This window comes from Diabrotica virgifera, chromosome 3, assembly GCF_917563875.1.
Source record: "Diabrotica virgifera virgifera chromosome 3, PGI_DIABVI_V3a".
Taxonomy (NCBI): Eukaryota; Metazoa; Arthropoda; class Insecta; order Coleoptera; family Chrysomelidae; genus Diabrotica; species Diabrotica virgifera.
This window is the reverse complement of record NC_065445.1, coordinates 106,477,451-106,505,040: the sequence shown is the minus strand read 5'-3', so window position 1 is coordinate 106,505,040 and position 27,590 is coordinate 106,477,451. Positions and strand designations below refer to the sequence as shown.

The window sequence follows — 27,590 nt, the reverse complement described above, 5'->3', positions numbered from 1 at the left end:
CTTTAAAAGATGTCTCTTAACTTTTCCCAAAAAATTGCACCACATTTGAGTAATTTGAGATTAAAGGTTCTCCATTTCGATGTTCTTCGAAAATAACCATCTTTTAAAGAGCAATAACTCAGTCGTTGTTGTGTTTAACATAGGTCTCTCGACGCTAATTTCTTTGTTTTTTTTATTATCTACAATTTTGTTCTTTATGGTTTTTCCTATATTAAATTTTTTAAGTTATTCATGAAAAACGGTTATAAAACGTGAGTTTTTTCAATGAAAAATGCATAGTTCCAATCGCAAATAACTTTGAAAGTGTCAATTTTGCAAAAAAAAAATTATAGAACAAAATTTACTCAGAATTGGTTATTCTATCGATTTCCATCGTTATTTTGATTAAAAAATTTTCATCCCTTAGATGGGGTTGTTTTCACCCCCAGGGAAAAAGCGCAGTTCGGAATAGGGTAGATGTTTACAAAGGTTATAATTACTACCTAAATCCAAATTTTCAAGGAAATCGACCTTGTTCTCAAAATTCCACGAGAAAATGGGTGTTGATTGGACTATAAGGGGAAATAAAAAAAAAATTTATTAATTTTAATAATATTTTCGTTACAACTGTAATACTAAGTATTTTCTAATATTGTTCACAAATACACTTACCGATAACAATAAAAATTGGTACAAAATTTACAGAAACGTACATCGATCGATCTTTAAGTACCTAACTATACACACAAGGGGTCTATTGAATAAAAAGAAGTATTTGCTTTTACTTCCTCGTATTTAAGTATTTACTTAATAGTAATAAAATAAAGCATTAAAGAAATGACTTTATTCAATTACTATTAAGTAAATACTTAAATATTTGTAAGTAAAAGCAAATACTTCTTTTTATTCAATGTTCAATGACGTATAATAAAGGTAGACTCTACAACTGCTGTAAAGGCCGTATGACACTATGCATTTTCTTGTATCATTTCTGATATCGTTTCTGATATGTCAAAAAAATGCATAGTGTCATACACAGATACAAGAATTTGTGTCAGACACAGATTCTTGTACAAGAACTGCGCCAATTTCTGCGCAAAGAGCAAAAACGTAAAACCTGCTGGTAAAACATCTAAATGACATAATGGGATAATAATGGGATCATATGATTTATGTCTTGATGAATTTATTTGTGTTTTTGTAGGTATTATTTATAAATCTTTTATTGATACTTAATATATGGACTACAGTTCTACTAACCATAGGTATATTTAGCTCCTATAAAGTTCAACATATAACTTTGACTTTCATTGTGCTGCATAATTTTTTAATAGAGGAAAATACAATAGTTCCTAATTGGATCAAACTGAAGATAATTCTAATGCAAATATTTTAGCACAAATATCAAAACAAAATAAAAACACAAATAATCAACGTCAAACAGTCAATGTAAAAATTCTGGTTAAAAATTAAAATGTTAAATTTATAAGTTTTTAAAAGTTTATCAATTTTATAAAGTCCTTAAAATCAGCTGTAGACACAGTACTACCATACCAATGTAACGTGACACAGGGTGGCAAACAAAATTTTGGGCCAATCACGTGCCGAATTACATACAATTTTCGATACAAGAACTTGCATAGTGTCATATAGGGCACAAATGTACGTACAAGAAACGATACAAGAAAATGTATATAACTTTCTAATATCAGAAACGATACAAGAAAATGCATAGTACGGCCTTAAAAGGTGGGATTAACACAATTATCTCGCAGAGGTTATGTTTATTGTTTTGATACGAAGTCGTAGAAATCTTTACGTACGTAAGACAATAAACAAAATTACCTCGGCGAGATAATCATGTTGATCCCACCTTCTACAGCAGTTCCGGAGTCTACCTTTATTATATGTCATTGAACCTACACTCGAAAGTGTTACACTAGAAAACAAAGAAACATACCTATTATATTCCAACACAGATGCTTAAAAGTGCAACTTAAATCTCACATATTTCTTATCAGTTCAATAGAGATGTTCACAAAAAATTAAATATGTAGTCATTTTAGACATGTAAAACGATTAAGAAACATCCTAGGAATAATTGTCTACAATATAAAGAAAATTAAAAAGCCTGTCTATAAAAAAAAACTTCATTAGAAATCTAGTATTGAGTGAAAATAATTTCGACCATGAGTCAGTAATCTGTTAACCGAGATACAGTAGTACCAAGCGGCGCCGCTAGGAGAACACTCCAATAATGCGTCGCAGATTACTTTAATGAAACGTGGTCATTTGTACTCTTAAACCGAGTAAGGTATAACAAAAAACAAAATAATCGTTTCGTTTTGATTCAATTCGAGTCTCTTGCCATCCCCTGACACCTAGTATTATCTTAAATGTATTATTCTTAAATCTAGTATTATTTGAAATCCTAGAGAACGCTTCTGACGTCACTAGTCGTATATTCCAGCGCGCGCCATTTCAACAGTTTTATTATTTACCTGTTTGACGTTAGTTCAAGTTCTTCATTTTATTTTGTTCTCTTCTTGTTTTATCATTGCTAAGTGGAGTTTTATAGTGAATTTGTTTAGTTTAAAGTGGATAGACTGTTTCTAAGGACATATTTTGGGTGGTACAAATAAATAAATAAAATGGAAGGTTTTAAGAAAGCTAATTCGCATAACCTACCTACTGGAGATGTAACCTTATTTTAATAATTTTAATAATTTAAGTTAGATGGGTGAAAAAAAGATAATTTAGTGTGATTTTTAATTTAAAATATTTCATTAAAAAAATTTTTTTGTTTATTCTAACGAAATTTCGGCCCTCAGTAATAATGTAATCTTTCATTCAGCATTAAACTATTTTCAACTTTTCGACAAAAAGTGTAAGAACTGAAATTGTTGCAATTACGATTTACTACAATTTTAAGAGAGAACCAGTGGCGTGTCTACAAGGGGGGAAATGGGAAAATTCCCCCCAACAGGGTCCAAAATTTAAAAAAAAATTGATGAAACATCACGATATATTAGCTGACATAAATCTTAAAATATCGATAGACAAATTCAACCAATAAAACCCGCTAGTTAATAAAATTAAGTGAACTTAATGCATATAATGTCTTTTTATGTCTTTTATATATTTAGTTTGCTTGATGTTTCATTGGAAGTTTCAAAAATTGTATAAAATATAATTCTCTTTATTTTTGTTTATGTACAATTATGTCGTAAAGTTAATAATAAATGAGACAATTCAATAATTATGCTTCCCCTCCGCTTCCATTATTTTCCCCCTTAACTCGGAGAATATTGATAGTATAAAAAAATTGTGCCAAAAAAATGTAGGAAATTGCATTTCCAACAATTTTCTTTCCCACCATTTATGTCGAAAAGTAGAAAATGGCGGAGATATTAAGCAACAACAGTTCTCATTTAAAATCAATATGGCGGCTAATGCAACCGCGGAATTCAGTCGAGATTTTAAATTTACACTACTATTGATCTCTCCTAAAGGATAGAATTATAAAATTTGGGGCAGCTCGGAAACAAAATTCATTTCAATAATTATGCTCCCCCCACCACTTTTTACTATTTTCCCATGTAACTCGGAAAATATCAACCGCATGAAAAAAATTGTTAAAAAGAAATTGTAGGAAATTATATTTTGAACAATTTTAGTTGAAAATGGCGTAGATATTGAACAAAAACAATTGCTATAAAATCAATCCGGTCTTACGCTCGCGCCATTACCGCATACGTACTACCTTAAATATTAATTTTAGCAAAAAAATGAAAGAGACCAAAATTGTGTAGAATTTAATTATCTTCATTTTTGTATAGGTACATATTTGTTGTAAAACTAATAATAAACGAGATAATTCAATAATTATGCTCCAACTCTCACTATTTTCCCCTCATAACTCGGAAAATATCGACCGCACGAAAAAAATTATAATAAATGAAATTATAGAAAATCGCATTTTCAACAATTTCAGTTTCTATACTTTTTGTCAAAAAATTGAAAATGGCGGAGATATTGAGCAAAAACGGCTCTCGTTTAAAATCAAGATGGCAGCTAACGCAACGGTGGAATTCAGTCGAGATTTTAAATTTATACTAATATTGACCCTCCCTAAAGATTAGAAAAATAAAATTCGGGGCAGCTCCTAATGCAAGGTTAGGCCTGTTATTCGTCTAACCCGACTGGACTAGTAATGATGGCTATTACATGCGAGTAGAATACTATACTTGTTCTACGACCTGTTTTATTTTAATTAGTAGAAAAACATAATTATCAACTACTCGTGATTAAAATTATAATTAAAAAAATAAATGTTGTTTCCGAATAATACGCGGCTAAATAATTAGTTGCCTAGGTACATTACAGTGGAACCTCGATAAGTCGGATTAATCGAGACTGCGGCCGATCCGAGTTATCGAAAATCCGAGTTAGCCGGAGAACATGGTAAAAATTAATAAAACACGGTATAGGTACTTACAGATAAACTCCATTATAATTGCAAAAACATGAAATACATAAAATATGCACAATACATCTAAATTACGTACAGTTGTATACAGTATTATTTATTTCTTGGTAAAAAACTTAGTCAAAGTGAAAAAATGTTTGTTTTGTCTGATGAAAATCGGTTCGGGTTAGCCGGACTTCCGGGTTATCGGAGGCCGACTTATCGGGGTTCCACTGTATTTGCAAATGATGTCTTATGTATTGTAAAAATAGTCAAAATAACAAGAAATAGTCAATTCAAGTTCTATCCGTTTGACAAATTACACTAAAGAGCAAAATTAACGCACCACTTTAAAAATGGAACATTTTTGATGTCTCGAATTTCCTAAACCTGTCCGATTTGAGTGATTTTTTTAGTATATTATATCCTTATTCTTCAAGAATCGAATATCGATGTAGCAATATTGTTGCTAAACCGGTAAGTGTCATTGTATACCGGGTGTAACAATGAGACTGTTTTTTTTACCTCAAATTTTGGAACACCCTGTGGAATATTCTAGCCTATATAAAATCTTGAAATTAAAACTCAACTGTAGCCTTAGGCTTTCTTAACATTTTGTTTTCTGATTCATTCGCTTATGTTGGATAATTAAAAAGTTAGGTACTTTAACAACTAGTACAGTTCTTTATCAATACAGGGTGTTTCTAAATAAGTGCGACAAACTTTAAGGGGAATTCTGCATGAAAAAATAATGACCGTTTACTTGATAAACATATGTCCGCAAATGCTTCATTTCCGAGATGCGGGATGTTGAATTTTTTCTTACCAACTGATGATTTATTTATTGCTCTAAAACCGGTTGAGATATGCAAATGAAATTTGGTAGGTTTTAAGAGGTAGTTATTGCTCATTTTTTTGACATAAAATTAAGAATTTTATATTCACCATTGGCGTGCACACGGGTAATATGACCCGTATGCACGCCAAATGCACGTATCAAAAATGTCCCATTTTTAAGGTGGTGCGTTAATTTTGCTGCTCAGTGTATAAGAACAACTTTATACCTACTTGTAATAAATAGGGAATTGCTACTTTCGGTGGACGTATTATATAGGGTGTCCCAAAAGTAGCGGAACGGTCGAATATTTCGCGAAATAAACATCGGATTGAAAAACTGAAAAATACGTATTCAATAATTTTCAGAAATCTATCCAATGGCACCAGACACCAACCCCCACTACACCCCCTGGAGGTGGGGTGGGGGTAACTTTAAAATCTCAAATGGAAACCCCCAATTTTTCTTGCAGATTTGGATTCGTTACGTAAAACTAAGCAACTTTTATTCAAGGCATTTTTTCGAACTGTGGATAGATGGCGCTATAATTGGGAAAAACGATTTATCCTGATACCATAGGTAAATTATAGAAACGGTCTAATATCTCGAGAAATACACTTTCAAATAAGAAACCAAAAAACAGGTTTTTAATATTTTTCGAAAACCTATCGATAAACACCAAACATGACCCTCCAACCCACCCCCTGGAGGTGGGGTGGGGGTAACTTTAAAATCTTAAATAACAACACCCACTTTTTATTGCAGATTCGAATTCGTCATGAAAAATTAAGCAACATTTATTGGAAACATTTTTTAAAATTGCTGATAGATGGCGCTAATATATCGTATTTTTCCAATTAAAGCGCCATCTATCAAAAATTTTAAAAAATGTTTCAAATAAATGTTGCTTAATTTTTCATGACGAATCCGAATCTGCAATAAAAAGTGGGGGTTGCTATTTAAGATTTTAAAGTTACCCCCAACCCACCTCCAGGGGGTGGGTTGGAGGCAGGGGGTGGGTTGGAGGGTCATGTTTGGTGTCATTCGATAGGTTTTCGAAAAGTATTAAAATCCTTTTTTTTTGGTTTCTCATTTGGAAGTGTATTTCTCGAGATATTAGACCGTTTCTATAATTTACCTATGGTATCAGGATAAATCGTTTTTCCCAATTATAGCGCCATCTATCCACATTTCGAAAAATGGGTTGAATAAAAGTTGCTTACTTTTACGTAATGAATCCAAATCTGCAAGAAAAACTGGGGGTTTCCATTTAAGATTTTAAAGTTACCCCCCACCCCACCTCCAAGGAGTGTAGTGGGAGTTGGTGTTTGGTGTCATTAGATAGATTTTTGAAAATGGTTGAACACGTATTTCTCAGTTTTTCGATCCGATGTTTAGTTCGCGAAATATTCGACCGTTCCGCTACTTTTGGGACACCTTGTATAAAGTTATAATGTAGCTTTATATTTAACTAAGTATATACAGGGTGTTTCATTGGAAAACGGAAATACTTGAGTGGTGAATAGAGGTCACTGAGGCGGTTCTAGATATACTACATTTATGGCCCCACCCTTGTTTATAACTGAGTTACAAACCATCCAACTACTAACCACAAGAAAAATCCAGGTCTGGACTAAAAAAAATTATAAATTCATTGTGACCTTGAAACAACACCTTGTATATTAAAATTTTCAAAATTCGTTTGCCTATTTAAAAAGAGCAGAAAACCCCAAGTTTAAGTCTAATGGGTCGCTTCAATTTTTTTGCCAGACAATTTACTGACTTTAATTTTGAAATTTTACTAAAATTTCTAAGAACTCTGAGATTAAAAAACAGGTATTATTAATTTTTACTAATAAATGATTGAAATAATTAACCATATACTTATTTTAACAATAATCCATAATTATTTACTACATTGGAACGAACCATTTAGTAACCAGAAGAAAAATACAGGTCCGGATTAACAAAAAAACAAAGTAATTTTCGCTCTTCAATTTTGCGCAGACAATTTAATGCCATTATTTTTTAAATACATAATATATTTTTGAAATTTTTGATAGAGTTCTTAAAAAATTTCGAGATAATTTCGAAATTAAAGTCATTAAATTGCCTGTGCAAAAAATGGAAGAGAAACGTTAAACTTAGTTTTTTGTGCTCTTTTCGGATGTGCATACGGATTTTGAAAATTTCAATATACATACAGGGAGTTGTTTCAAGGTCACAATTACTTTATATTTTTTTGTTAATCCGGACCTGGATTTTTGTTGAGATCAGTATGTGGGTCGTTCCAATGTAGTAAATAGGTATTGACTATTTTTAAAATTAGAGTTCTAAAAAATTTCAATGTATTTTTTTATTTCAAAATTAAAGTCATTAAATTTTATGCGCAAAAAATTAAATCCAAACTGTAAACTCAGTTTTCTGTGCTCTTTTCAAATGTGCAAGATTTAAGGATTTGCAGGATTTTAAAAGTTTCAATATACAGGGTGTTTTTTCAAGGTCATAATTACTTTGTTTGTTTGTTAATCCGAACCTGGATTTTTCTTGTGAGTACTAAATGGGTCGTTAGAATGTAGTAAACATTTGTATTGTGAACATAAGTATCTGTTCATTAATTTCAATAATTTATTAGTAAAAGTTAATAATACCTGCTTTTTAATCCGAGTTCTCAAAAATTTTATTAAAATTTCAAAATTAGTCATTAAATTATCTGGCCAAAAAATTGAAGCGAACCGAAACTTTTTTTTTCTGCTCTTTTCAAATATGCAAGCGAATTGTGAAAATTTTAAGATACAGGGTGTTGTTTCAAGGTCACAATGAGTTTATAATTTTCTTTTAGTCCGGACCTGGATTTTTGTTGTGATTAGTAGTTGGATGGTTTAGGTTCTAAATGAAACATAGGCGTACCAAATATCAAAAAATCTACAGGGTGGTTCTAAAGTTATGGGTCCAGAAATGAATGGGCAAAGTCAATAAAACACCCTGTAACTCGGTTATAAATAACAGTAATAAATGTAGTATATCTAGAACCGCCTAAGCGACCTCTATTCACCATTCAAGTATTTCCGTTTCCCAATGAAACACTGTATATAATAATGTAATTATATATAGGGTGTCCCAAAAGTAGTGGAACGGTCGCATATTTTGCGAAATAAACATCGGATCGAAAAACTGAAAAATACGTATTCAATCATTTTCAAAAATCTATCCAATGACACTAAATTCCAACCCCCACTACACCCCCTGGAGGTGGGGTGGGGGGTAACTTTAAAATCTCAAGTAAACCCCCAGTTTTTCTTGCAGATTTGGATTCGATACGTAAAAGTGAGCAACTTTTATTCAAGACATTTTTTCGAACTGTGGATAGATGGCGCTATAATTGGGAAAAACAATTTATCCTGATACCACAGGTAAATTATAGAAACGGTCTAATATCTCGAGAAATACACTTCCAAATGAGAAACCAAAAAAAAGTTTCTAATACTTTTCGAAAACCTATCGAATAACACCAAACATGACCACCCAACTCACCCACTGGAGGAGGGGTGGGGGGTAACTTTAAAATCTTAAATAGCAACCCCCATTTTTTATTGCAGATTCGAATTCGTCATGAAAAATTAAGCAACATTTATTCGAAACATTTTTTAAAATTGCTGATAGATGGCGCTAATAAATCGTATTTTTCCAATGAAAGCGCCATCTATCAACAATTATGAAAAATGTTTTAAATAAATGTTGCTTTATTTTTCATGACGAATCCGAATCTGTAATTGAAAGTGGGGTTGCTATTTAAGATTTTAAAGTTACCCCCCACCCCACCTCCAGGGGGTGGGTTGGAGGGTCATGTTTGGTGTTATTCGATAGGTTTTCGAAAAGTATTAGAAGCCTTTTTTTTGGCTCCTCATTTGGAAGTGTATTTCTCGAGATATTAGACCGTTTCTATAATTTACCTGTGATATCAGGATAAATGGTTTTTCCCAATTATAGCGCCATCTATCCACAGTTCGGAAAAATGTCTTGAATAAAAGTTGCTTACTTTTACGTAACGAATTCAAATCTGTAAGAAAAACTAGGGGTTTCCATTTGAGATTTTAAAGTTACCCTCCAGCTCACCTCCAGGGGGTGTAGGGGGGATTGGTGTTTGGTGTCATTGGATAGATCTTTGAAAATGATTGAACACGTATTTCTCAGTTTTTTGATCCGATGTTTAGTTCGCGAAATAGTCGACCGTTCCGCTACTTTTGGGACACCTTGTATAATACAGCTTTCTTACGATAAGAATGAAAGGACATCACACAGTGGTCAAGTGCGTCGTTGTCAAACTATTTTTCCATTTCCGATTCTTCTTAAACACATATAACCTAACTTTTCGGTTTCTTCATTTAAAAACAATTTTCTGGGCACCATCAATGTGTGACTAAGTGTGGATTCTCATATGCCTTTTTAAATTATGTGACTGAGTAAATTGCTTAAAACAAATTTCACACTTGTAAGGCGTTTCCCCAGTATGCACTCTCATATGCTTTTTCAAACTGCTTGCAACGCTAAACTGCTTAAAACAAATTTCGCATTTATAAGGCTTTTCACCAGTATGCACTCTCATATGAATTTTCAAATTGCCTGCTTTGTCAAACGGTTTAAAACAGATTTCACACTCATAAGGGTTTTCTCCAGTGTGTCTTCTCAAATGTATATTCAAATCACTTGCTTGAATAAATTGATTAAAACAAATTTCACACTTGTATGGTTTTTCCCCAGTGTGCACTCTCAAATGCTTTTTCAAATTGTCTACTGCGCTAAACAGCTTAAGACAAATTTCACATTCGTGAGGCTTTTCCCCAGTATGCACTCTCGAATGCTTTTTCAAATTGCTTGCTACGCTAAACTGCTTAAAACAAATTTCACACTTGTAAGGTTTTTTGCCACTGTGCACCATCATATGAATTTTCAATTTACCTGCTCGACTAAACTGCTTCAAACAAATTTTGCATTTGAACGGCTTTTCTCCAGTATGCACTGCCAAATGCATTTTCAAATTACCTATTTGAGAAAACTGCGTAAAACAAAGTTCACACCTGTAAGGCTTTTCTCCATTATGCACTCTCAAATGACTTTTCAAACCCCCTGCTCTGATAAACTGCTTAAAACAAATTTTACACTCATAAGACTTTTCTTCAGTGTGCACTTTCAAATGCTTTTTCCAACTATCTGCTAGACGAAATTCTTTAAAACAAATTTCACACTTGTGAGGCTTTTCTCCAGTGTGCACTCTCAAATGCTTTTTCAAGCTGCCTACGAAACGAAATTCCTTAAAACAAATTTCACACTTGTAAGGATTTTCTCCAGTGTGTATTCTCAAATGACTTTTTAAAGTTCCTTGGTCACTAAACTGCTTAAAACAAGTTTCACACTTGTAAGGCTTTTCACCAGTGTGGACTCTCAAATGCTTTTTCAAACCCCATGCTCTGATAAACTGCTTAAAACAAATTTTACACTCATAAGACTTTTCTTCAGTGTGTACTTTCAAATGCTTTTTCCAACTATCTGCTCGACGAAATTCTTTAAAACAGATTTCACACTTGTAAGGCTTTTCTCCAGTGTGCACTCTCAAATGCTTTTTCAAACCCCATTCTCTGATAAACTGCTTAAAACAAATTTTACACGTATAAGACTTTTCTTCAGTGTGCACTTTCAAATGCTTTTTCCAACTATCTGCTAGACGAAATTCTTTAAAACAGATTTCACACTTGTAAGGCTTTTCACCAGTGTGGACTCTGAAATGCTTTTTCAAGTTGCCTGCAAAACGAAATTCCTTAAAACAAATTTCACATTTGTAAAGCCCTTCTTCAGTCTTAATGATTGTAATTTTGTTTAAATTATTTATACCGGAGAAATCTTCAGAACATGCAGAATATTTTAGTGTTGTTTCTTCATAGTTTGGACTTCTTTTAGGCTCCTCCATAGTTCCTTGTTTTTTAAATAAAAGTGCAGGTAACGAATGTATAGTTTCCACTCGGTTCTTCTGGGAAAGATCTAAAATAAAAAATAACTGGCGTAAGCAATATACAGTGATGAGCGCGCTAATAACCGGCAAAATAACATAAAAAATGGAAAATGTATTAAAAGCACACAGTAGCGACCAACAGGTAGCAACAAACGCGTTCCAAGATTGCGGCTGTAATTTTGAATATTTTGTTGAGATATTTGGCACACATATTCGTAATATAATAAAGAATAGAGGTACAGAGAGATAACTAAATAAAATATTGCAAAAAGGAGCCTGTACCGCCATTAAGAAAGACAAAAAAATACACTTTCTTCAAATAAACTTTTTTATCCCGTGCCTAAATTTTGTGTCAAATTGGAACTACAGTGGAACCCCGATAAGTCGGCCCCCGATAACCCGGAAGTCCGGCTAACCCGGACCGATTTTCATCAGACAAAAATTTAACAAATAAACAATTTAACAATTTTATCAAATAAAAATGTATGTAGGTCAAATAATATTTGAGAGATAATGTGTATTTGTGTAATTTGAACACATATAAGTATGTACAACAGTAAAAATGATTCATGCACACGGCGGCAGGCAGAGCGACCGTCTCAGCTTATCGGAAAGAACAGGCACCTGTCTGTATTCCTTTTCCGTTATTTATGTCAAACTGTCTTAGCATTGTTTAAAATAGACGTGACTATTTAAAAATTCTTTTTTAAAACAATGGCCTTAGTCTGTTCTTAAATAACAACATTGTTTTAATCACTTCCGTTCTGTAATCGTGCTTCAGATTGTGTTTGCCTGATTTTTGTCTACGTAATGGTAACAAAACTGTAATGTTAACAAAACGTAAAAATGTTGTGACAATGGAAAAGAAACTAGAAACATTAGGTAGGATTGATAAAGGCGAATCTTTAAAATAAATTTATTGCAGCATCATAATATGATATTATGATACCATAGGTCTGGATCCCGCGTATGAAAAAAAGTTGATTAATAGCAAGCTAAAAATTTGTTAATAGCTTAAGGGTGTCTAGTCGGATAAACTTTGATATATGAGAACACTGGAACAGGGGCAGTTTTAATTGTGGAACAGGTAAAAAATCTGGAACGGTCAGAACACGAAAATGGCACATTTGTTTTGTCCGACAGAACAGACATAAACTCTCCGAACAGAGATTAAACTCTCATGCAAAAATCAGACTGCTATTTATCACCTGTCATAATTCCTGTCATTTGACATATTCTACATGTTCCACTCATTAAAACGCCAATTTGGTGATAAATAGCAGTCTGATTTTTGCATGAGAGTTTAATCTCTGTTCGGAGAGTTTAAGTCTGTTCTGTCGGACAAAATACATGTGCCGTTTTCGTGGTCTGACCGTTCCAAATTTTGAGCCTGTTCCACAGTTAAAACTTCCTCTGTTCCAGTGTTCCCATATATTAATGTTTGTCCGACTAGACACCCTTAAGCTAATAACAAATTTTCAGCTTGCTATTTATCAACTTTTTTTCGTACGCGGGATCCAGACCTACCATATTATGGTGTCGGTACATCTCTACAGTATGACTGAGTTTTTTACCAAGAAATGAACAAAACTCTACACTCTATACAACTATACGTAATTTAGATGTGTACTGTGCATATGTGTTTCATGTTTTTGTAATTATAATGGAGGTTATTTATTAATTTTTACTATATTCTCCGGCTAACCCGGATTTTCGATAACCCGGATCGGCCGCGGTCCCGATTAATCCGGGTTATCGAGGTTCCACTGTACTAAAAATCTATTTTTTTATAACAAGAAATCGAACGTCACTGACTTGGCAACATTTCGCGCCTATGTGTACAAAAATTATTGTTTTTGACAGTATAAACGTCACTGTCGGTGTCGAATTACCGACGCACTGTTGCCTCACTTTTGAAAGTTCGCAGAACTTTCGCAATCTTGGACCGCCTTTGTTCCTACCTGTTGATCGTTACTGTGTGCTCTTAAAACAAATTACACATTTATAAGGCTTTTCCCCAGTATGCACTCTCATATGCTCTTTCAAACTGCTTGCAACGCTAAACTGCTTAAAACAAATTTTACATTTGTAACGTTACAAACGTCACATCTTTGATATTTTATTTTATTTTCTTTAATATTTCATTAACAATCATTTTATTCTATTTGTTTTACCTGTTCTCTTCGTTAAAAACTCGTTGGCGCTCTCTTTTATTACCCTCTTTTATTATCCCCTTTTATCATCTTCTTTTATTATCTTCTATTTACTATATCTCTTTTCATTTAAATCATCGATTGAACATACTGAACGTATCCCGTACATTCTTAATCTGTAAGTAACTGTCTTTCAATACGGAACATGCCTGCTACTTCATAGTACTTGGTCGTCATTTCAAACGTCGCACTGTCATGAAAGTGACACTTCATCCCTACCCGCTGACACAAAATGAAAATGGAAGGGACAGGGAAAAATTATCTATTTAAAGAGATGGGCCCATAAGGCCTTATCTATTTCCAGACTTTCACTCTGTTGGGGTAAGAATATTACGTATCATATTTTAGTTACATTTCTACATGCATACCTAGCTTCTTATAACATTTTTTCTAAATTTTTTATATCTAACCTCCAATGTCAAAAACATGGTTTCTGGTATTTTAGTTTTAAATATATTATCTTTTTAATTTACATATATGCACGTTTAGTAATCAAATTTTAACTATTCTCCTAATATAAATTTCATTTAATTTATTCTTGTCATCTGCTACTCTTTCTGACGATTAGAATGGCAGACGGCACACGTTGGTTTATCTTCTTGATTGTTGATATGTGTTTTACTGTTCTAGTTTTTTGGGATAAAAGATCACCGTCCTCCCTCCGAGAGATTCAACAATCCTCAAATCGCCGGCGATACAAGGAGGGACATGTCATCCATACTGCAACCACAGCAACTAGACTGCAACGACCAACACCTGTAGGCCTGGTGGAGTACAGAGTACAGCCTTTAGAACCCCAGAGCCCGTTGCAGAACCAGCAGCAGTACCATTCAACATCAAGAAGTTACCATCAGATACCAAAAGCCATAAGTATAATCCAGAATTGTTAGGTTTTGGCAAGAATTTGAATATATTTGTTAATGCAATTTACTCTCTATTCGGTAGGGATACACCGGTCACGGATTAATAAAGAAACAAACGAATCGGCAGGTCGATTGTAATATTTTAGGTATACCAGTAACATAAGCGTAGACCTCGGGTGCGTAGAGGGCCAATATCTATTTAATTATTGAATTTTTAGTAATTTTTTGATTAAAATTTAATAAACAGGATAATTTAAGGAAAAATAATAAGATAAATAATAAAATACAATGCACCCTTGTTAGAAATACCTTTCTTAGCAAAATCTTAATACTAACTTAGGAGTAAGATTATGCAAAACACCTGACTAGAACATTTTCCCGAGCAGATGCGAAGAGACTTCCTTGACTAAAAGAACAATTAGGATTTACCCGCAAGTAATATTTTAAATACGAAAAAATATATAGATTAGTGCCGATTCGATATGCGGTCTACCATCCAATATGCGGTCTACCGCAGAGTAACTAATTCGTTATGTGGTCTATCACAGAGTAGTTATTTCGATATGCGGCCACCACTAAATAATGTTAATGCATTCAGTAAATTTTGCAACTACTCGTATATACAGTATGGTGCAAATGAAAGGAATAAATTCTTTATTTCGTAAACCGATGACATTAGGGAAAATCCCGAAACAGGTCGATTTTTGTTTTTAAATTATGATATTTTGAATGAAGTAAAAGACAGACGTACTCTCAATCATTTATTGTAACTTCCGACGACTGGTTTCGCTCTCTAAAGTATGCAGAGCATCTTCAGGTCAACGGTTACAAGTAACTAAATGATTCGGTTACAAGGAGGTACTACCTCAGTATTCATTAACATGATATATCTGCTTAAGTTATGCTAACGGGATATGGTGGAATAGACGGAGAATGTTGCAAAGGTAAACAAGTTTATGGAATTTGGGAATTTTTGAGGGTGAAGAGATAGTTGGTGAAAGACAACCAACAAATCTGTACCGGTTTTAAAGATTTTTATTTCTATTTATTAAAAGATTTTTTTTTATTTATATTTATTAAAGACTTCTATTTATTAGTGTATGTGTTAGTGTAAGACTAACAACGTTTGGATCAAAACGAGTCGATATCTAATATGTATGTTAATTAGATGTGGACGTGCAGCTGTAACCTAAATTGTTAAAGTCAATACTCCTTGATGTTTTAATGAGAGGAGTAGTGGTCGTAAAAAGAATGAAAAATCGGAAAGCTTAAAAATTGTAGCTAAAAGGGTATATTAGCAGTCATATAGTAATAACAGTAATAAATGTGAATTGATAGACAACAATGTAGGTACATGAAATTGAGATATAAATTAAAGGGTGAGAATTAGAGTAGAAAAGAAAAGAAAGGGATTAAAATTCAGTTGAAAGTAATTGATTGTAAATTGAGACTATGTATTATTGATATAAGCAGTGAAGAAACATTAATAAACTATTGAAACAGATAAAAGAAAGAAATAGTAATAAAATATATTTTGGGGGTATACCTACATTGTGTTTTAAAATCTGTCAATAAACCCATTCAACATATGATATTTTGGCATATATATCATACTAGTGTCGTCATCCATCTGGGGGTGATGACGTAATCGATGATTTTTTTAAATGAGAATAGGGGTCGAGTGCTAGCTCATTTGAAAGGTCATTAAATTCACTATTTAGTCATATAAACATTTACACAATTATTTGTACAGGGCGTGCAAAAAAATTTTTAATGAAATTATTTGACAAAAAAGAAGAATGTATGTAGTTTATTTAATTCAAAATACATTTTACTGTTGCCCAGAAACAGAAAAAATGTTTATTTCAAACATAAACATTGCTTTTCGATTAAATTCAATGTTCAAGCCAGCTCCCGCCAGCCACCTGTTTCTTAGGAAGTTTGAACATTTAATTTAAGCGAAAAACAATGTTTATTTGTGATATAAACATTTTTTTACTGATTCCTAACAGCAATAAAATGTATTTTAAATTAAATAAATTATATAGATTCTTCTTTTTTTGTCAAATAATTTAAATTAAAAAAATTTTTTGGGCGCCCTGTATAAACAATTATGTAAATGTTTATATTAATAAATAGAGAATTGAATGATCCAAATGAGCTAGCAATTAATTGAGGATTGGTGGATTCGTGAAAATAAAATTAACGAAATAAGCCCAATCATAATAACAATTAACGGTGACGACAGCGATGATGATGACAGCGATGGCGATGATAGTGTGAACAATAACGACTAAATCATTTTAGTAAAAAAAATTGGTACGTATATTGACTTAATAATATTTAGCATTTTACTTAAATATTTGATGTTTACATAATGCCCTGCTGTAGGATTTCCGGATCCTTTTCAAGGCGTGATTTGTTTGAAATCGAAACTATTTGTAGATATTGTAGGTACATACGTAATATTATAATATTGTTTTTAATAATTTTTATTTACGGGAAAAATACCCCATTATACATATAAACTATAAAATATACATGACTAACATAGAAAACATGCGATCTGATAAAAGAATAAAACAAGCTCAAATTAGTTTACAATGTCATATAAACGCTTTTTACACGCGTCAATTGACTTTAATTTAAAAACATCCAACGTCAATATATCACTTAAATTGATTGTGACTTTATAGAAAACCATTTTAGAGATTAAATTAAAACATCAACAATACAGCAACGTTTAGCCTTCTACCTTTTATAAGTTATAATTTGTTTTATTTTTATTATATTGATATTCATGCAACAATTAATATTAGGTATATTGATTTTTGGCTACGGATAATGAACTGTTATAAAGAATCACGAAATTATGTCGTTTAGGCTTCTGAGGCTATACAAACACCTAAAATTTAAAATTATTTGATTTATATAAGAACCTCCTCAAATAAAAAATTACTGCGCCCATGTGTAAATAGTTAAACTACAGCGGACCAGTAAATTCGTTCATTTCTTTCTTAATCCATGACCGGTGTAAGTCTACCGAATAGACTTTACCAAGTCATTTTTATTATATTTTTATGAACAATAAACATGGTTATTTAAATATTGTTGTTTTATTTGCTCCATTCTGGAATTTCATTGTTCATGTTTTTGATTAGAACAAGGTGGACTCACAACTTGGGAGATTGAGCTAGTCTAGGGTAGACGATAGCTATGATAGTTGATTGAAATATTATTCTCGAATATTATTTCAATTATCTGGGGTAGTTTATCGCCTCACTTTTGGCGCCCAACGTGGGCGTATATATGAGGCTTTTCCCCAGTATGCACTCTCATATGTTTTTTCAAATTGCCTGCTTTTTTAAACTGTTTAAAACAGATTTCACACTCATAAGGATTTTTCCTTAATGGAATCAACAGTGTGTCTTCTCAAATGTATTTTCAAATCACTTGCTCGACTAAACTGCTTCAAACAAATTTCGCATTTGAATCGCTTTTCTCCAGTATGCACTGCCAAATGCTTTTTGAAATTACCTATGTGAGAAAACTGCATAAAACAAAGTTCACACCTGTAAGGCTTTTCTCCAGTATGCACTCTCAAATGACTTTTCAAATCCCATGCTCTAATAAACTGCTTAAAACAAATTTTACACTCATAAGACTTTTCTTCAGTGTGCACTTTCAAATGCTTTTTCCAACTATCTGCTAGACGAAATTCTTTCAAACAGATTTCACACTTGTAAGGCTTTTCTCCAGTGTGCACTCTCAAATGCTTTTTCAAGCTGTCTGCGAAACGAAATTCCTTAAAACAAATTTCACACTTGTAAGGATGTTCTCCAGTATGTATTCTCAAATGACTTTTCAAAGTTCCTTGGACACTAAACTGCTTAAAACAAGTTTCACACTTGTAAGGCTTTTCTCCAGTGTGCACTCTCAAATGCTTTTTCAAACCCCATGCTCTGATAAACTGCTTAAAACAAATTTTACACTCATAAGACTTTTCTTCAGTGTGTACTTTCAAATGCTTTTTCCAACTATCTGCTAGACGAAATTCTTTAAAACAGATTTCACACATGTAAGGCTTTTCTCCAGTGTGCACTCTCAAATGCTTTTTCAAACCCCATGCTCTGGTAAACTCCTTAAAACAAATTTTACACTCATAAGACTTTTCTTCAGTGTGCACTTTCAAATGCTTTTTCCAACTATCTGCTCGACGAAATTCTTTAAAACAGATTTCACACTTGTAAGGCTTTTCTCCAGTGTGCACTCTCAAATGCTTTTTCAAACCCCATTCTCTGATAAACTGCTTAAAACAAATTTTACACGTATAAGACTTTTCTTCAGTGTGCACTTTCAAATGCTTTTTCCAACTATCTGCTAGACGAAATTCTTTAAAACAGATTTCACACTTGTAAGGCTTTTCACCAGTGTGGACTCTGAAATGCTTTTTCAAGTTGCCTGCGAAACGAAATTCCTTAAAACAAATTTCACATTTGTAAAGCCCTTCTTCAGTCTTAATGATTGCAATTTTGTTTAACTTATTTATACCGGAGAAATCTTCAGAACATGCAGAATATTTTAGTGTTGCTTCTTCATAGTTTGGACTTCTTTTAGGCTCCTCCATAGTTCCTTGTTTTTTAAATGAAAGTGTAGATAACGAATGTATAGTTTCCACTCGGTTCTTCTGGGAAAGATCTAAAATAAAAAATAACTGGCGTAAGCAATATACAGTGATGAGCGCGCTAATAACCGGCAAAAAAACGTAAAAAATGGAAAATGCATTAAGAGCACACAGTAGCGATCAACAGGTAGCAACAAACGCGTTCCAAGATTGCGGCTGTAATTTTGAATATTTTGTTAATATATTTGGCACACATATTCGTAATATAATAAGAATAGCGGTACAGAGCCCAATTTCAGAAATATGTTAGTATGTGGAAATTACTCTATAACTAAATAAAATATTGCAAAAAGGAGCCTGTACCGCCATTAAGAAAGACAAAAAATAAACTTTCTTCAAATAAACTTTTTTATCTCGTGCCTAGATTTTGTGTCACATTGTAACTACTAAAAATCGATTTTTTTATAACAAGAAATCGAACGTCACTGACTTGGCAACATTTCGCGCCAATGTGTATAAAAATTATTGTTTTTGATAGTGCAAACGTCACTGTCAGTGTCGAATTACCGACGCACTGTTGCCTCACTTTTGAAAGTTCGCAGAACTTTCGCAATCTTGGACCGCGTTTGTTGCTACCTGTTGATCGCTACTGTTTGCTCTTAAGTTTTGATATAAAAAGAAATAAAACTAGTCGAGCTGGGAAATTTAGCGATATCAACCGATTAATTTACATCATATTGATTGTTTCCCACCTTTAGACGTATCGGACGAGTTTGGCAAATACCACTGTCACAGTGACAGTTTTAGTTGACATACTCCTCTGATACGTGTAAAGCTGGGAAACAATCAATATAATGTAATAGGGGAGTGCATATAGATTTTCACTTCGGAAACAATCAAACAAGGCAGAACTTTTTGTAATTTCATTAAGAAATGTTTAATAAACAACGAAATTAGATGTTTTTTAAATAACTCCGAAAATATAAATTTTAGAAAAAAGCTGACTTGACCATTGAAAAATTTAGAAAATTTTACAAAAAAAACCTTATATAAAGAATTTTCTAAAATTAAATCTGTATCTTCTATAATTTTTTATTTATAACGCTAAAATCACCCTTCTCACAAACATTGGCGCACTGTAAACTAGCGTACGGCGAAGTGCACGGTTCAGTTATTTTAATATAATTCTTTAACTAATGGATCAAATGAAATTTTACAAACTGAACATGAAGAAAAAATAATTAAACTATCTTATGGTTATAATAAAAAGAAATAAAATGTATGGACATAAGTACGGTGTGGGCGGAAAGTGAGCCTTACATGAATTTTGTTTAAAAATGATTTAAAAATGTGTAACTAATACAATTTTTCTTATAAAACCCTCAGTTTTGCACAAATTACCTTTCAAGCATCTTACTAAATGATGTTTCATTCAAGAAAATCTCAAACATTTAATTCAAATGATATGACGTCTCAAAAAATGTAATTTTTGAAATCTTCGTAGTTTTATAGAATTACCACCACTTTAAGACGGTATTACTCAAGTTTGAACAGATTTATTAGTTTTATAAGTGCTTTTCTAAAGCTTAGGATGTAATCTTTAAAATGCACTAAATTATTTTACTTTAGAAATGAGATAAACTATTTCTATTTGAGAAAATTAAGAAAGATAACAAAAATGTAATACAAAAACCGAAAATTACCAGCTAAAAAAATGTTTATACAAAGTGATCAAAACTTTTTTCTGTAAAACTTACCTAAAATACATTTAATAATAAGCTTCAACAATAATAAATGTTCAGCAAAAAAAAATTTTTTAGCTCTTATACAGTATGTCTGCGTAACTTGGAACCTATTGATAACTTTTTTATTATCAGTATTACGAAAAAAAAAAATTACTCTTTATAAAATACTCTGCACCGTATATAACCTAAGATACAATCATCAAATATCAAATTTAATTAATTTTATACGAGGTATGTCAAAAAATATGAATTTCACTCAAGAGTAAAGTACCGTTACATTTCACAATATCGAAAATTGTTATTAAGAAAAGTTGTTTGGAATTAAAAAATTTGTTTTAGTGTTCAATTACATCATTGTAATTAAAATATTGTGAATTATAAAGGCACTTAACTCTTCAGAAAAATTTATATTTTTTACATACCTCGTATAAAATTAAAAAAGTTTGATATCTGATGGTTGTATCTTAGATTTTAGACCAGGGAAAGCATTTATGAAGAATAACTTTTTTTCGTAAAAGTGATAATAGAATAGTTATCATAATTGTAATAAAATGATGAGGATCCGTAATTTGAGAAAAAACTGAAAATTTTTTTGATTAGAATGATGTAATTGTATATTTAAACATAGTTTTTAATTTCAAACAACTTTTCATAATAGCATTTCTTGATATTCTTGAATATACTTTACTCTTTAACGAAATTCATATTTTTGGCATAACTCGTATAAAATTGATAAAATTTGATATCTGATAGTTGAGTTTTAGATTTTTGACTATCCAGAGCATTTTATGAAGAATAACTTTTTTTTCGTAAAATTGATAATAAAAAGTTTTCCATGTGGTTCCTAGCTACGCAGACATACTGTATAGAGCTTCTGTATAAGAATTTTCAAATTGCAATGCCATATTCGGATAAATATAATAAATATAATAAACATAATCAAAAACAAAATACCTAGAAACATATTTGATCAAAGTAAAATGATGGATTTAACGATATTTTTAAAATTATTAATACAAAACAATTATTATTGTTTAAACAAATAATAAACAATTAGCGGCCAAATCTGCGAGTAGAACTTTTTACTTTAACATGTATATAAACTAACAAAAAAAGTTTTAGAAAAATATAAAGTTTGAATTTTTCCGAAACAATGCATGTTTCTAATTGCACTCCCCTATAAATAAAAAGGTTATTGTACTATCGCTAAATTTCCCAGCTCGACTAGTTTCATTTCATTTTATCTTACAACTTAATATGTGCTATTACAATTTAACATTTCCATCTTTTGTGCTATTTTGCCGGTTATTAGCGCTCTCATCACTGTATAATAGTGAACTTGGCTTAAAAAATAAGAGCTTATCAGGTCGAGCACAACAAAAGTAACTGTAGCAATATTAGACCAGTAAGGATCTGTGAAAAAACGTCTATTTTTGGATGTGAGAGGTGGCATTCGGATTTTTGCAGATAAAGTTAGGTGACACCTTCTGTAATAATAATTGACTTATGCTCCTTCTCAAATATGCCCGGAATATTAATAAAAAAATTAAAATATTTAAAAATTTCGAAAAAGTCGATTTTTTTCTGCTTTCTTTGCTTATACATTTAAAACGATTCGTTTTGGAACAAAGTCGTACAGAAATAAAATAAAGATAATTGAATTTTGTATGATATACGACTGGTCAAAAATGTCTTAACGTATTACCTTTTCTGCAATATAGCAATAAATACAAAATAAGGGGGCAAAATACGCCTGTTGTTATTCAATGTTTTTAACCACTTTGGTGGCACTTAGAACCTTAGTAATTCGCTTAGGAAATTCTTTGTAACATACTTAAACCGTGTACCAAATTTCATTAAAATCGACCTAATAGATTTTGCATAATAAATTTGCAATCTAAATGTTTTTAAAAAAGTTCAAATTTTTTTAAATCTTTCTGAACAAACAGTAGACCATTTAGAAGTTGTCTAATGTTTTTTACATATAAAGAGGTGCTCTACCTATCTAATACACTTTACAGAATTAAAATCGGATTATTTAAGGGGCCTCGGCAATGTTTTAAACTTATAAACAATTTTTTGGCTTATAAACAAATAGCTTTGTTTAATAATAAAAAAATTAACTTTTAGCAATGTAAATAATTAAAACCGGTATAATTTGACTTAAACTTTCAAATGCTGTCAGCAGAATTGCTATTTTATTTTTTAATCAAAAGTTATTCGAGTTCAAAAATTGCAATTTTTCGAATTTTTGAAAGTTCCACTGCGTATATCTCGAAAACTATGCATCCTACGAAAAAACTTGTAAGAACATTTTTTGCTTAGAATTACCCAAGAAATACAAAAAAATATTTTATTTTGCGAAAAATCGATGTTATGTAATTCCTCAAGTTCTTTGTTTATAACAATCTTATCGACATCCGGATCAACTGTTACCCAAAAAAATCGTGTTCTACGGGTCAAAAAATACATAAAAATCTTGGGTAAGTCCATCTAAATAAAGGAGCCCGTAGCACCCCCTCCTGGCCACAGGACTAATTTGTTTATAAGCCAAAAAATTGTTTATAACTTTAAAACATTGCTGAGGCTGCTTAAATAATCCGATTTCAATTATGTAAAGTGCATTAGATAGGAGGAGTGCTTCTTTATATGTAAAAAAATTGACAAATCTTTGTATGTTCTAGTTTTTGTTGTGCAAGATTTTAAAAAATTTTAATTTTTTAAAAAAAGTTTAGATTGCAAAATTATTATTCAAAATCTAGTAAGTCAATTTTAATGAAATTTGAAAAGTGATGGAAAATCATTGAATAAGGACAGGCTTGTTTTGCCCCCTTATTTTATATTTATTGCTATTTTGCAGCAAGGGTGGTAAATTAAGACATTTTTAACCAATCGCATTTGATAGAAAATTTAATTATCTTTGTGTTATTCCTATACGACTTTGTTCCAAAATGAATCGTTTTTTTAAAGTTATAAGCAAAAAAAGTACAAAAAAAAACGAAATTTTTAAATATTTTATTTTTTTTTTATTAATGTTCCGGGCATATTTGAGAATGAGCTAAATCAATTATTATTAACGAAGTTATCACCTAACTTAATCCGCAAAAATCTTAATGCCACCTCTCACATCCACCTAAAAACAGATCCTTACTATATGGATCACATATGGATGATAGGGTGCCGGATCATAAAGGTGTGCACGGGAATGAACGAGCATATTTGTTGGCAAAACAAGAATCGAGTGAGACCTTTGAAAGCCCAGAACCCATTCTGTGGCATAACCAAAGATGCTCCAAAACGAGGTTCAAAAGTGGCTAATAAGGAATCATCAAAACAAATGGAGAGCCACTCAAAGGCAAACAAGAATATTGATGAAAATGCTCTGGACAATTTAAGGCTATGGGTGGGTACATAATTCGCAAATATTTTACGGCTATCCCTACTTTTTCTGTCTGTACACGGCATATTACGTGTAGTAAAATTCACACTGGTATGGATATGTAAACATTACTAGAACGTCATTCTACTTGACAATGGCATGATTAACTTTAAAAGAGGTGGCTTTTGAATGTTCTTGGATAACTGTTATTTGTAGAATTGCACATTATTAATTCACTTAATAAATGTGATAATTTTTTCACTAACTATGTATTCATATAATTTATTTGTACAACAAAAACTAATACTCAATCAAGAAAAGAGGAAAAATGTTAAAGTGATTTTTTAATAATATATTGTTACTATGGAACGCTTACAATTTTGAACATCTTTAACAACAAAACACTTGGATCTTGGATCACAGAATATATTATCCTGATCTATTCGCTACTTGAATCTTCCACAAATAATACACAATAAATATCTTTTTATAAAGTTCACGTCTTAAATCAATTATTTATCAAATACACTATATATCAATAGTATTTAATCAACAACTCAAAATATTTCCGATGCCATGTCAAATATTTAAAATTGTCACTGATTGTCATTGTCTGACTGACAATATTCTATTCGGCTGAGTGCGTTGTAAGACAAAGATAGATTTGGAAAATATTACCACGACATTGTGTTCATTTTTTTCGAAAAAAGCAATAAATATTTTTGAAAAATTTAAACGCAGAATGAAAGACTAAATTATTACCGAGGGCCGAAAGTCCCTTAGAATAAATAAAAAGTTTATTTTGAATCAAATATTTGAAATTAAAAATCACACTAAATTTTCTCTTAGTTTTTCACCCCTGTAACTTATTAAAATAAACATTATACAGGGTGATTGATTAGTAGGGTAAAGCTCAATAGCTCCGCTATAGTAATAGATAGCAATAAAAGTTAATAACAAAAATTTTAGTCACCTTTGAGCTTCACATTACAAAATTAGTTAGAATGTTACAGGGTGTTCGATAACACAGTGGCAGACCAAACTTATGTTTTTTTAAATGGAACACCCTATATTTTATTTTAAATTCGAAATCCTGTTAACTTCTCCATCACAAAAATATAAAGGTTTGTTATGTTATACAGGGTATTTACAAAGTTATAACCAATTTTATATGAAAATCGTAACAAGTTCAACTCCCTGTATAAATAAAAATAAGCAAAACAACAATGGTTTATTAATGCCATATTTTTTTATTTATTGTCAAAATTTTTAAGAATTATTGATATTGCTAATTTTCTTTATATAAAATACAGGGTGAGTCAAAACGCAAGTACATTATTTTCTCAGTAATTTTAAATGGAACACCCTGTATTTTATATCACTATTGAAAAGTACCATTACCGTACTTTAATTTTTAGATAACATTCCCTATGTCTAAATTTATTAGTTTTCGAGATATTTTCATTTTGTATTCTATTTTTCATTTCATCCCTTGTTGTTGGAGGTATTTTATAAACTTCATTATTAACGTAACCCCAAAAAATCATTCCAGTTTATTAAATTCTGGTGATTTGGGTGGCAACGCTACTAGTCCATTGAAAAATGAAAATATCTCGAAAACTAATCAATTTGGGCATAGGGAATGTTATATAAAAATTAAAGTACGTTAATGTTACTTTTCAATAATGATATAAAATACAGGGTGTTCCATTTAACATTACTGAGAAAATAATGTACTTGCGTTTTGAGTCACCCTGTATTTGATATAAAGAAAATTAGCAATATCAATAATTCTTAAAAATTTTGACAATAAATAAAAAATATGGCATTAATAAACCATTGCTGTTGTGCTTATTTTTATTTATACAGGGAGTTGAACTTGTTACGATTTTCATACAAAATTGGTTATAACTTTGTAAATACCCTGTATAACATTACAAACCTTTATATTTTTGTGATGGAGAAGTTAACAGGATTCCGAATATAAAATAAAATATAGGGTGTTCCATTTAAAAAAAAACATAAGTTAGGTCTGCCACTGTGTTATCGAACACCCTGTAACATTCTAACTAATTTTGTAATGTGAAGCACAAAGGTGGCTAAAATTTTTGTTATTAACTTTTATTGCTATCTATTACTATAGCGAAGCTATTGAGCTTTACCCTACTAATCAATCACCCTGTAGAAGTTCTCAGGGACTTTCGGCCCTAGCTAATAACGTAATCTTTCATTCTGCGTTTAAATTTTTCAAAAACACTTATTAGTTTTCTCAGGATTCGAAAAAAAAATGAATCCCCATTCGAAAATCGCCAAAAATACGTACCCATCCTCTTAATTAATAGCATAAGAGCTGTGAGACATTTTTGAGTAGGTATTTTAGGCAACCTGAAAATTTTTCAGGTGACTCTTCCATGATAGCCTAATACAAAAATGCCGGTCTGGCTGGAGGGTAGCGGTTATTTTCCCCAAAAATCCCCCCCAAAATTAAAAAAAGTGTAAAAATTGTTATTACAAAAAATATCGTTGACGTGATTTTAAAGTAAATTTTAATAAAATAAACAGACCAGGCGATTTGAGGGCGATTTTAACTCTGCAAGATACTTTCATGTGCGCCCCAGGATTATTTTCAGGGGATGAATCTGAACTTCAGAAAATTTCATCTGAATCTGTACATACTATTAACGAGTATAAAATATACATGCATAGCTATGTACATTCTTTCCAGACAGGAAGGTGCACTGCTATTTTGACAGGGTGTTTTTTAATATTAAAAATAAATACAGTAGACCCCGCAAATCCGAACTAATTGGGGGGACAGCCTGTTCGGATTCCGAAAAGTTCGGATTATCCGAAAGTTAGCCTTAACTAGTAGTTCAAAGCTTTCATTGTGATTTTGAGTAGCCAAACGTTCTCGCAAGAGTGTGGACAATATTTTTGGACTCAAGTTGACTACGAGAGAACCAAAGTAAGTTTGTGTTTAACCTTTATAAACACTTTATAAACCTATATATTAAAGTATAATATTTATTTTTAAGAAATTTTAAATGTCAAAGTCCTAGTAATCCTACATTGTCCAATTTTCTGGCTTTACTCTGTATAATAAACATGTTTTTAAGTTTTTGTCTTGAATTTTTAAAATTTTTTCACTTTCCGTTGGTTCGGATTTGCCGAAAGTTCGGATTCGCGGGGTTCGGATTTACGGGGTTCTACTGTATTCTGAGAAAGACAATTTTTTTTACGAAATTTTCCAACTGCCGGGTGATCAAACAAATTACGAGTGCATATAAATAAAAGCGCTATAGGTAAGCTGCAGTGTGAGAAAGAGCGTATACCGATAGCAGTTTGCGTCCTCTGTTGTAGCTGAGCGAGTCCGTTCGCTCGAGAAAAATCACGTGACCTGGCGATACCCATGTTGTTGTGCCTCGAAACGTTAGAGTAATAAACTTTCACATGCGTGCCTTAAACGTGTACTTTTAA

The 27,590-nt window shown here is 31.7% G+C and overlaps 1 protein-coding gene across 3 annotated transcripts in view; it reads right to left on the bottom strand.

Annotated features, from left to right (window-relative positions):
- Positions 1–575: 575 nt before the first annotated feature.
- LOC126882018 (zinc finger protein 271-like) overlaps positions 576–27,590 on the bottom strand; it is an 89,913-nt gene continuing 62,898 nt past the window's right edge. The window contains exon 5 of one of the 3 annotated variants that reach the window (XM_050646789.1): positions 576–11,318. In XM_050646789.1, coding sequence (XP_050502746.1) covers positions 9,703–11,318 — 1,616 coding nt within the window. In that variant the 3' untranslated portion in view covers positions 576–9,702. Of the gene's footprint in view, positions 11,319–17,410; positions 19,064–27,590 lie in introns of those variants that run through there. The other 2 variants (XM_050646790.1, XR_007697080.1) reach the window with 2 other exon arrangements.